Here is a 12041-nt window from a genome sequence, read left to right as displayed (position 1 = left end):
GTTCTGAAGATATCAGCCACTTGGACACTTGGAGGGCAGGGAAGAAAGCACAAAACTGAGAGAATTCTGGATCAGATAAGGGTTTCCACCTGGGAGCTGCTGCCGGACAATCGGGGAGAGTCTGACAAGTACAGACCCACAGGCATCTCATCTCCCCTCCCCCTGCAGAGTCAGGTCCAGTCGCCTGGCCCAAGCTGCTCTATGCTTCATTTATTCATTTAATTATTTGGTACCGGGGATTGAACTCAGGTCCTTGCACTTGCGAAGCAGGCAGCGGAACCACTGAGCTAAATCCCTGGCCTAAGCTGCTCTATGCTTTAAAAGTGCCCCTTGGAGGACTTAGGATGTAGCTCAGTGGTAAAGCACTTGTCCAGCATGTCTGAGGCCTTGGGTTCAATCCCCAGCATCCCCCTTAAAAAAGAAAGAACAGTGGTTCTTTGAGAAGTACATGATTTTACTTCTTGACAATGGAGCTTTATAGTTATGAACAAGAGATGTACACTCTGTAAGGGCTCCGGAGAACACAAAAACCCAAACTGAAAAACTTGGAAGGTAACTCCATCCCACCATCCAGAGATGCTCACAAACACTCATTCAGCTCCTGGCTTCTTTTTAAGTGTCGCAGGACAGGACCCCGCCGGTCCCCCTTCATGGGGAATCTCGACACAGCAGGAGGGGTGATCTCGCTGTGTTTCCTGAGCCTCCTTCCAGCCCTCTTGGCCTCTGTCTCTCTGTCTCCAGGTCTCCGCAGACTATTCCTATTCACAGTGTCAGTAAAGTGTGGGCTTGGACAGGTGTGGGGAGGGGCTTGGCGTCAGATCCACCTTCGCCTCCCCTCTGTGAAGGAGAGACAGCTGCCCCGCTGCTGCATCCTCATCTCCAGGGTGATGATGCCACAAAGCAGTGGACACAGCCAGCAGCCACCGCACCTCACCCTTGCACCTTCACCAGAACATCCTCAGACCCTGAATGACGGGCAGCAGGGAGGGGACAGACACTTTGAAAAAAAAGAAATCCCTTCCCATTTGCTGTGCTGTCTTTGCACCAGTGCCAAGAATCGACCTGACAAATATTGACAGGGCTGCTGTGACCCACAGAGGCCACTGTCCCGAGGGCCAGCGGTGTGTGGGGCTGAGGACCTGGTGGCTCTGTACTACGTGACTGTCCTCCGTGAGTATCTGTGTTGGGCAGCGGGTGGCAGCTGCTTCTCCCTCCAGCTCGTCTGTATGTCCTTCCGTCCGTCCGTCAGTCCATCTTCTCTCTTTCTCTTGATTTAGAGACAGGGATGGGAGGAATGGTCCCCTGGAGGAAAAGAGCGGGAGTTCTTGCCTTGGAGTCTGAAGTTGGAACTTCAGGTGTTCAACAACCTCTTAGGGGAAACTCAGCCTTCCAAGAGGAAATCTAAATATCCCTGGTGAGCCAATGAAAAAAAGAACAAACAACCCAAAGCCAAATGACCCTGTTTCCTGGGAGCTCTGGTCTGTGACCAGGGTCTGCTCAAAGGCCCCTAAATCTTGAACTCAATCTCAGTCCTGCTTCTTACCAGGTGTTCATCCTGACCCTGAGTCTTGGTTTCCCCAAGTATTGAAGAGGGATGAGAATCCCTGTGCCTTAAGGGTCTTGTAAGGATTAAATGAAGCAACCCAAAGCTAGTGTTTCTCCACGGCAGGGCCTCCTGCATGGGTCTGCTCCTGAATACGTGTGACCCTGCTGGGTGTCTTCAGAGCTTTCACGTAGCTGAGTCAATTATTAAGTTGGCACCTTCTCACAGGCGCCTCTTGCCACATTCACGCTGTGTCCAGCGTCCCCAGCACTTTAACAAAGCTTGATAAGTGAGAATGCTATCGTTAATGAATATGGTTCTTGATTTTTTTCTGGAATCTTCCAGGAATAGAAAGTGAATTGGATCTCATCATGCCCAGCCTTGATAGAAAGGGAAGAAAACACCTGTGTCCTCTCTGTGCCAGGGTTTATAGAGTGACTGTTGCATACCTTTAAGAGACCCTGCCCCCAGGAAGCAGGCATCTCATTTGCATTTTTTGAAAAGAGATACTGAGCTTCAAAGACAGTGTCACTCCCCGAAACCCATGCTCTTGTCTATAGCTGAGTCATCTGGGAAACAGACCCTGGGCAGACCTGGGGTCCCCAGGGTGTAGTTGGTGGGAAATGGGCCAAGTTTAATGGGCTCACAAGAGCAACTCAGAAATTATTTCATCACAGTTGCATTTCTCATTGTACCCGGGTCAGAACAAGTTTTAAATGGTTCAGCGTCTTCTGGGTTTTTTGTCAAGGAACTGTCACTAAGCCATCTGCACTGAGTTGTGCAGGAGGGAGGGGTCAACCTCGGGAAAGTGTCCACTGCACTTTAACCAGCAACTGAGTTTCAACATCAGGGGCAAGCAGAGGACACCCGTCCCCTCCTGGCAGCTGGCCTTTGTGGCTGGGCAGCATATGCAGGGCACGGCGAGCCATTTCTAGAGTGTGCTCTGTGCCACACGGTCACACAGCTGTCCCTCATCCAGAGGGCAGTGGTTCCAGCGAAGAGTATGAAAGGTGCTTACCCAGATGCAGTGTTTTCAGGCCGAGCTGGTGACACTGATGGAGGGTGGGCAGTGCGTGGCCACAGTGGAAGGATCGGTTTCAAGGGAAGCAGGAAGACATCCGGGTGTGGAGGGTCCAGGTGACACTATGGCCACTGAGGGGCTTTGGAGGTGTGTGGGGCACCTGAAAAGGAATGGAAGACACAGGTAGGAGAGCAGAGACAGCCGGGTCCACATGGCTCTTTCCCCTCCCTAAAGGAGCCCTGAAGTCAGGGGCCTCCTGGGCCTGCACCACGCTGCCCCCAGAGGTGGCTGGAAGCACTGCAGGCCCATCTTCTAACTCAGGATGCATGGGGTCCTCCTATCAATTTGCAGGGGCAGTCCTGACCCACACTGGGTGGTGCTAGACAACAGATATTTCTGTCTCCAAATTCTGGAAGCTGAAGGTCCAAGATCAAGGTGTGGGCAGAGCTGGTTCCTCCCGAGGCCAAGAGGAAAGTCTGATCCGGATCTGCCTGGGCTTCTCAAACTGTGATCTCTGGCCTTTCTTGGATGGCAAAGTGTCCCTGCTCTGCCTTCACCTTCACTCAGTGTTTTCCATGTGTCTCTGTGTCCAAAGTCCCCCTTCTTACAAGGACACCAGTCACAGTGGACTAAGGGTCTCCTTCAGTGACCTCATCTTAACTAATTACACCTCCAGGGACCCTACTTCCAAGCAAGGTTGTGTTCAGAGGTCCCAGAGGCTGGGGGTTCAGCATGAGTTTGAGGGAGAAAGTTTGACCCGTAACAGACACTTTTTCTAAAGCCCTGCATGGAAGCAGGTAGAACTTTCAGCCAATCCAAGCAAGGTTGTGTTCAGAGGTCCCAGAGGCTGAGGGTTCAGCATGAGTTTGAGGGAGACAGTTTGACCCGTAACAGACACTTTTTCTAAAGCCCTGCATGGAAGCAGGTAGAACTTTCAGCCAGTGCACACTGCAGTATGTGTTATCCCAGGTAACGGTGGCTTGAGGGAGACACAGAGACAGAGTGACCCGTCACCACTCCTCCCAGGACCCATTACTCCTGTGTCTTTCATGTGACCATCACAACCATGATCCAGTTGGTGGAAGACCGGAAGAGAGGTCCTCCTCTTTCCCTTGGGCCTAAGGAGGCTTTGCACATCTCCCTTTTCCTCATAGTGCACGGCCAGGTCTTGGTTCTGGGGAGCCCAGCATCCCTTGCTGTCCAGAACAACTGTTCATAGCATTCTAGGAAGTCAGGAGTCATGTTTCTTTCTTTCCCTATTAGATATCCAGTACTTAGAACACTTCATGGACCAGACAGATCTGTGAAATTATGAATGATTAAACAGACTGGAAAGAAGAAATAAAAAAGAAAAGGGAATGGAGGAAGGGAGGGAGGGAGGAAGGGAGGGCAGGAGGGAGGGAGGGAGGAAGGAAGGAAGGAAGGAAGGAAGGAAGGGAAGGGGAGGAGGGAAGGAAGAAAGGGAGGGGTAAAGGAGAAGAAGAAGGGAAGGGAAGGGGAAACTGGGAGTTAATTTACAGACCAGAGATTTTTACCCAACAAAATCTATCACCACGTGCAGTAGCTAAAGGGCCACAGCTCTGACCAAGCCCTTGGAGGTCCGTGTCCAGAGTCCTAAGCACTCCTCTAGGTCTTCTTTTCTATGGTGGGCCCATGGCATCTCTTGGGATACAGCTGGAGTACTGGGGTCATGGTGTGAGCAACAGGGAAAGACGAAGTCGTTTATGAAAATGACATGTCTGCCATCTTGTTTTCAGAGAATGGGCCCAGCTTGGCTGTGGCTGCTAGGAGCCGGGGTCCTGGCCTCTGTCTGCTGTCAGCCATTTCCTGCGCATGGAGATAAGAGCCACACGGTGCCTCAGTCCCCCAGTCATGCAGAGCCAGCTCATGCCTACCACAAAGTTGCACCCACCATTACCAGCTTTGCTTTGCGTCTGTATAAGCAGCTGGCGGAACACACCCCAGGAAACATTCTCTTCTCCCCAGTGAGCCTCTCCAGTACCCTGGCCCTGCTGGCCCTTGGAGCCCACGGTGACACCCAGACGGAGATCCTGGAGGGCCTTGGCTTCAACCTCACAGAGACCCCAAGCACCGACATCCACCAGGGCTTCCAGAGCCTCCTGCACACCCTTGACTTGCCCAGCCCCAAACTCGAACTAAAGGTGGGAAACTCTTTGTTCCTAGACAAGCAGCTGAAGCCTCAGCAGCACTTTTTGGACAGCGTCAAGGAGCTGTATGGAGCTCTGGCTTTCTCTGCCAACTTCATGGATTCTGCCACAACCGGAAGGCAGATCAAGGAGTTTGTGAGAAAGCAGACTTACGGGCAAGTCTCCGACTGCTTTCAGGAGCTGGGCCACGACACACACATGGTTTTCTTGAATTACATCTTCTTCAAAGGTGAGGACTTGCTCCAATAGAACCAGGGCCGCCTTCTCCGCAAGCTAGTGCTCTCACAGCAGGAACAGCTGAAGGCCCCCTGCAGCCCTGTGGCATTTGGGTGTCCTCTTGGGAATATCTGGGAATAAGACAGTTTTCCTGCCCTGTGTGCTCAGATCTCATGTGGTTGGAAACAATAGGCCACACAGCTCAGAAAGATAATGATGGTGACCTTCTTGTGCCATGGGGGCCCCCTCCAGGCACAGGGGGCCAGGGAAGACTTCCTGGAGGAAGAGGCATCTAGCAGAGACAGGAAGAACGGGGTGGGTCAAAGCAGGGGAAGAGGCTGTGCAAGAGTTGGGAGGAGAGGTTTAGGTTGAACAAAACCCCAGGGAAAACAGATACCACTGCATTTTGAAAGAACCAGTGCTGCCGGAGTTTGACCAGGAGGCCATGCAGGAAGCCCAGGGAAAGTTCCAAGCGTTGCAAAATTGAGGAAATGAGGACCATGCTGAGGATCCTAGACCCCTCTAGGTGAGCTGCAGCACTGCCTACTCCTAAGTAGTAGAAAACCACACCACCTCTATTTTAGAAGGACTGATCTGGCCAGATGCAGTGATACATGCCTGTAGTCCCAGCTACTTGGGAGGCTGAGGCAGCAGGATCACTTGAATTTGGGAATTTGAGATCAGCCTGGGAAACACAGTGAGATGTATCTTAAAAAAAGAAAAAATAGACCAATCTAGCTACAGTTTGGAAAGCAGGTCAGAGTGAGACTGGAAGAGGAATGACACATTACGAGGTTCTCAAAAGGAAGTGTGATGGGGACCTTGAAAAAGCAGTGACTTTGTAGGTAGCATGACAACATCGGGTGGTCATTGATTGGGTATGGACACAGAGGCTGGGATGACTCAGTCCCTCCACCTGCACCAAGACCAGTGCTTCCGGAGGTGGGATGGGCGCGGATTACAGGAAGTGTGGGAGAAGTGGCACTGATTCGGGATGGTCCCTTCCTGGGCGCCTCCCTTCTCCTTGCTGCCTTTTCTCCTGGTGGCTCTCACAGGGCGGGCACATTGTAGATGGGGACACCACGCGTGACCTCTGGAGAGCTATATTCCTCAGAAACGGGAAGGCATCCTAGACCACAAGAGCTCTGGGTCTGGTGACTTGCTCCAGCAGCGAAGCCGGCCCTACATCCAGGCCGCTTCCATGCCCTGGAGGAAATCACCTCCGCGCGTGGCCGTGGGGACTCCCTCTCTGGGAACCGCCTTTCCACAGCGTCGCGGGTCTTACGTCCCCAGCCAAGTGGAAGCATCCTTTCGATCGCTACCATACCCGGAAGCAGGAGCGATTCTCTGCGGACGCGCCCATGATGCAGCAGCGGGAGATGCACAGGTTCCTCTACGACCAGCAGGTGGCGTGCACCGTGCTCCAGATCGAGTACAGCGGAAACGCGCTGCTGCTGCTGGTGCTGCCCGACCCGGGGAAGATGAGGCAGGCGGAGGCCGCTCTGCAGCCTGAGACTCTGCGGAGGTGGGGCCAGCGCTTCCAGCCCAGGTGAGTGCCGGAGCCTCTGGGCTTGGCTCACGACTTGCCATCACCGACTCTGTGATTTTGGGGCCCCAGATTTCCTCACCTGTAAAATAAGGACCCGGAGGATTAACTGAGTTAACATTGGACCCTAAGTGCTCACTGGGTGGGGACCTTGATCCCTTCCCGGGGGTTCTCCTGGTTCCAATCTCCTTGCTTCCCCTTTGTTCACCGTCATAATTTGATACCAGAAAGTAGCTCAGGTTAGCCCAGAAAATCAGATCAAGGGCAATTATTAAGTATAATCATGACTCCCACAGGATAGTATGTATGTTTAAAAGGTCTTTCTATTTAATTAAAACATATTTAGAGAAATAAATACCAAGAAAAGCAACAAGCTAGGTGTGGTGGCTCACGCCTGTAATTCCAATACCCTGGGAGGCTGAGGCAGGAGAATCACAAGTTCTAGCCCACCTGGGCAATTTAGGGATATTCTGTCTCAAAAATATTTTAAAAAGGAGATTTGGGGAATAAGCACAGTGTGCTGGCCCTGAGTTCAGTCCCCTATAAAACACATACACACCAACAAAATCAAAGTATCAACTCACTTGCTTTTTGTTTTGTGGTTTTGTCATGAGAAGCTTAGCTCTTTCTGGGTTCTCTAAATCTCCTTCTCTGGCCAACCCTTTCTTTATGGGGTGCTTTCGGGTGAAATCTGGTACTGACTTCTAGTTACCTTTTGCTGCAAAATAAGACACTCCTGAATTAACCTGCTAAAGCAAACTAGACATTCCCTTTCTCGGTTCTCTGGGCTGACTGGGCTCCTCCGCCAGGCTGGAGAGGACTGAGCAGGCTCTTTCTCTCCAGGCTTGTCTGCCTAGCTCACTACAGCAGCTGGGTGTAACCGACTTTGCTCTGTGGCAGCTCAGGGCTCCCAGTGAAAGTGCTCCCAAAGACAGGAAGTGAAAGCTCCGACCTCCTGAAGCTCCGCCCAACATTGTGCTTCTCGCTCCAGCTGCAGAACCTCCGCACCTCACCAGATGCTAGGGCAGGGCTCTGAAGGTCCACCTTTGGGTGACCACTTTTTAATCCAACCCAGCCTAGTGGCACCAGGTCCCCTTGACACCCACAGGTGTCTTCTCTGAGGCTCCGAGGGAAGAAAGGGGTTATTTTGTATTTGGGCAGAAATTAAAGCACCAAATAAAAGAGAGATGGTCAGGAAGACAGGCCTGGATTGAAGGGATTATCTGATACCTGTAACTCTGTCCAGAATCTGGCTCAGTGAGAGCCTACCCTTACCCCATTGCAGGAGGGAGGACCTTGGAATCTTCTAGACCCCGGGCCAGGGATTTAACTCAATGGTGCTACCCCCTGCCTTGTAAGCACAAGGTCCCAATTTTGATCCCTGGTACAAAAAAAAAAAAAAAATGTTCTAGTATTTTCCCTCAGGAGGTGTTTGGTTTGGCTTCTTCTCATTTCAGTCTTCAGAAGACAAGGTGAATCGAGTTAGGCTGCTAAATCTCAGTTGTCTCCCAATGGGTCAGAAAGTTCCAATCATAGCAAAATTTTCATGGGCTTTTGCTCAGGGATATTTTATTACTTTTATTAGTACATGTTTGCCATGCATAATGTTTACATTCCTTGTGTGGAGTTGATAACACGTGCCTAACACATCTTAATTCTTTTTTTCTTTTCTAAGTTAATTGCCAAATATTTAGTTCATTTTTTTTAGCTGTGTGATAAGGTACAATTTTATTTTGTAGAATCAGAAAAGTGAGAAGACTTATATAAATTGTTAGTGCCTATCAATAGTCAAAGAGGTCATTAAGAAAAAGTTACTTTTTACATTATGTACTTTACAAAGACAAGTTCCCATTTAAGCAATCTCAATAATACATAATAATGTTGACATCCTTGAATTTATTTTATAGAATAGAAAATTATGGTGAGCAGGTGTGTGTCTGTGTGTGATGTAGACTCTTACATTTTCTTTTCTTTTTTTTTTTTTTTTTCAATTCTGAGAGTTGAACCCAGGGCCTAGTGAATGATAGATAGGCAAGTTAAGCAGTTAAAAATCTGAACTATGCCCTTTAAAATATTTTGAATAACAGAGATGAAATTTAATTAATGTAGTCAAGTATTAAATAGTCAAACTATTTTGTGACTTAAAGAACTGAGGTCCTCTTCCCTTTGCATACTCTGGTATTTTCACCAGAGTTACAGAGTTAAAAATCCCTGTAACAAACTGCTTTCTTTGTACTAATGGCTTCTTTTATTTATTATTAGTAGCAGCAGTATATGTTTGCAGTTCATGCCATTTACAGCCATCTTGGGAAACTCTCATCCTGACTTAGCTCCCTCAAATGTCAGCAACTGGACATTACACTGTAACAATGATGTTTCCACAGAGTCTTTAAGTAGAAAGTATATGGTACTTGTTGCCAGCCCAATTGTTAATAATGACAAGAACAGAAGGAGACCACATTGTTGTATAGTAATGACCCCTCAAATAGACTTGAGTTCCATTCAGTGCCTAGAGTTTGTCATTTTAATGGTCATAGGGTTGCAATTCACTACTTCACTGAGAATTGATGATTTCAACTGTTGTAATTAACTGTAATTTTTAATCTATCTTCCCTGAGCTTCTTGAATACTTTGAAGAACAAAAAAAGTAAGGCATGACATCAAAGTTAGCTTTAAGAAAAACCCAGAATCTCTATGTATATATTTTTAGGGAGTTCAATATGTTTTACTTTCTTGTGTCGTTTCTCGGGTTTCTCCACATGAATGTTGTTGACATTTGCACATTAGAAATGAATATATTTCAATTTGTCAGTCTATCAATTCACTTGCTTACCTACCCACCTGTATCTTAGCATATTCTACAACCCCCCCCCCCTCGCTTGTTCCTTTCTTTCTTTCCTTCTGTCTTTCCACCCTCTCTTCCACAGACGTGAGGAAGGTGTTGGACACAGGTGCCATGAATCTTTCCAGCGCTGGCCCCTAGGTGTTCCACGAGGGCTGAAGAGGAGAGCCCTGGGAGCTGGCCATGGAAGTTTCCACCGTGGCAGTCATGGCTTGGGAGGACAGGGAGCCCGATGGGCCTAATGCTGGGAGCCGCTTTCCCCGCTGCAGCTCAGGCTGCCAGAGAACAGCAGGAGAGCAGCACATGTACCACAGTCCTCTTTCTCTCTCTGTCTCTCCCCCCGCCCATTCTCTCTCAGCCTGCTGGATTTGCACTTGCCAAGGTTTTCAATTTCTGGAACTTATAACCTGGAAGAGATCCTTCCCCAGATGGGTCTCACCAACATATTCGACTTGGGAGCTGACTTTTCGAGAATCACTGGGCATCTCAACAGATCCATCTCCCAGGTACGGCTGTGACTGGAAGTGTGGCAAGAGGGGATCTTTCTCCTCTCACACAAGGTGAACTTGAAAATCAAATTCCCTTTTTATTTTCCTGTACTGATTCTTCAAACCCACAGTCTTTTGGCTTCTTTACATTGGTAGCTCCATTTCTACCGTCCTCTTCCAGGTCTGCATTTTCCAGAGAAGGAATACAGAAATAGACCCTCATTTGAGATTATCTGCTGAGCCAGAATTCTCCCAGGTGGCAGGTGTCATTGCTTTTACTCCTCAGATATCCTCCTAGAGCAGCAAGAAGATTCTATTTGCCTTTGTCATAGCTGTGGAGTGAGGCATGAATAGGAAGTGCGTCAGCCCTGCAGCTCAGCACCTTACCACAAGAAAGGCTCATTTCCGGTTCATATTACATGTCAGAGACCAGTCTCTACCCCTGGCTACACATTTGCTTGCCCGTCTTCTTCCTCCTAGGATATGGGGCAAGGGGAGCCCCATGCCTGGAATACACCATTCTCAGTGGAGAGGGGAAAGCAAGAGAAAATGTGCAATGACTCTTAACAGTTCTTCCCACACATAATCTACGTCATGTATGCTTGAGGCCATTTTCAGTGGGGAGGAGCTGTGCTCTTCAGGACCAGAGGTGCTGGGAGCCAATGGAGTGGTGAAGGATCCACAACCCTCTCACAGGAAGAGAGAGTTGACCTTTGGGAAGAAGAAGAATAGTACAGCAGGAAAGGCAGCAAAGGCCCTTCCCTGAGCCTTGCTTAACTGTTTTGTTTTATGATAAAATCCTTCCTTACTGTCTGAGGTTTGTTAGCAACTCATAAGGAAAGCATTCTGTCTCTTAGTACTTACTAGGAAAGGACTGGCTGAGGGTGGAGTGTGCAGTTGGGGACATAGTCTTGTGTGTGTGTGTGTGTGTGTGTGTGTGTGTGTGTGTGTGTGTGTGCATGGTGGGAAGGTAAACAAGAAGAAAAAGAACATTTTTGCTTTTAAAGAGCTTTTTTTCACAGTAGTCTTAAACGCAACATTTAATTTTTTTCATAGTCTTTTAGAAATAAAAAGGATAATCAACACCAGCTGTTTTCAACTTCTTTTAAAGTCTCAGAAACCTTTCCTCCCAGGAAGTTGTGTGAAAATGAGAAGGTGGAAGAGGAGAAGGTGGAGGAGAAGGAAGAGGGGGAGGGAAAGGGGGAAGAGAAGAGGAGGACGGGAGGGGAAGGGAAAGAGAGGAGGAGTTAGAGTGGGGGAAGGCGGCTCCTTTCCACTGAGAGCATTTAGAACACCATGCATCCAGGCTGAGCAAGCCATTTTAAAGATGGGAAGACCGAGTCTCGGGGAGGTCAGGTGTAGCTGGCAGAAGGACAAGGTACCCAGGTGTGGGGAAAGGCTACTGGAAGGGCCACTGGCACCTGGCACACTCAGGCAGCCTCAGCCCGGCCCAGGCCCATTCATCTTCCTGCCATAGGGCAGTGGGCACCACAGGGCAAATCCTAAGGAGAGAGAAACAGGAAGGAGGGACTGAAGAGAAGCTGGAGCTGCTTTCTAGGCCACAGGGCCAGCGTGCATGCCTCAGCCTCAGCCTCACCAATGCCCCAGAAGGCGGCCTCTGCCTTCAAACGCCCCCTGAACTCTGCCATGTCTGGCCCTCTTCTCTCTTTGTAGGTGTCGCACAAGGTGGTGGTGGACATGAACGAGAAGGGAACCGAGGTAGGGGCTGCCTCAGGCCTCCTCTCCCAGCCGCCAGCCCTGAACATGACCTCGGTGCCCTATGCCCCCTTCAACAGGCCTTTCTTGCTGCTGCTGTGGGAGGTGACCACCCAGAGCCTGCTCTTCCTGGGCAGAGTGGTCAACCCGGTTGCAGGGTGACCATGCCGGGAGGTCAGGGATGTCTCCTGTCCCCTCACCAGACAGGAAGGCCAGCCCCAGCCTGCACTGCAGTGCACCGGTGTGCTCAGACACTAATAAAGTCGGATTTGTGAACCCTGAGGAATTTCACCTACCCCAGAGCAACTTCTGCCCATCACTCCAAGGGTTGCTAACTGGGATCAGAAAGTGCAAGATGAATACAGCCGGTGCTATGGTCTCCCGGGAAGCAGCTACCACTGCCACCACCATGATCGATATTTGCTGAGTGTCCTTTAGGTAAGGTCACAGTAACAGGAACAGGGGACATCGGAGCAATAAGCAAGACACTCCCTTCACAGA

At 49.6% G+C, this 12041-nt stretch overlaps 1 protein-coding gene across 4 annotated transcripts; it reads left to right on the top strand.

Annotated features, from left to right (window-relative positions):
• Positions 1 to 1073: 1073 nt before the first annotated feature.
• Serpina11 (serpin family A member 11) lies at positions 1074 to 11814 on the top strand. Of its 4 annotated transcripts, none has more exons than XM_010609178.1 (5): positions 1074 to 1170; positions 4322 to 4961; positions 6242 to 6497; positions 9695 to 9842; positions 11499 to 11814. In XM_010609178.1, the coding sequence occupies exons 2-5, from the start codon at positions 4325 to 4327 to the stop codon at positions 11700 to 11702; spliced, it is 1245 nt and encodes a 414-aa protein (XP_010607480.1). In that variant the 5' UTR covers positions 1074 to 1170; positions 4322 to 4324; the 3' UTR covers positions 11703 to 11814. The 4 variants fall into 4 exon arrangements, with proteins under 4 accessions (XP_010607480.1, XP_033622771.1, XP_010607482.1 ...); XM_010609180.3 differs by lacking the exon at positions 1074 to 1170 and adding an exon at positions 1315 to 1414; XM_010609179.1 differs by lacking the exon at positions 1074 to 1170 and adding an exon at positions 2471 to 2553.
• Positions 11815 to 12041: the final 227 nt, after the last annotated feature.

The sequence above is a fragment of the Fukomys damarensis genome, unplaced genomic scaffold, assembly GCF_012274545.1.
Source record: "Fukomys damarensis isolate Sample0158 unplaced genomic scaffold, DMR_v1.0_HiC HiC_scaffold_21, whole genome shotgun sequence".
Taxonomy (NCBI): domain Eukaryota; kingdom Metazoa; phylum Chordata; class Mammalia; order Rodentia; family Bathyergidae; genus Fukomys; species Fukomys damarensis.
The sequence above is the reverse complement of the archived record's forward strand: the minus strand, read 5'-3'. Positions and strand labels throughout refer to the sequence as shown.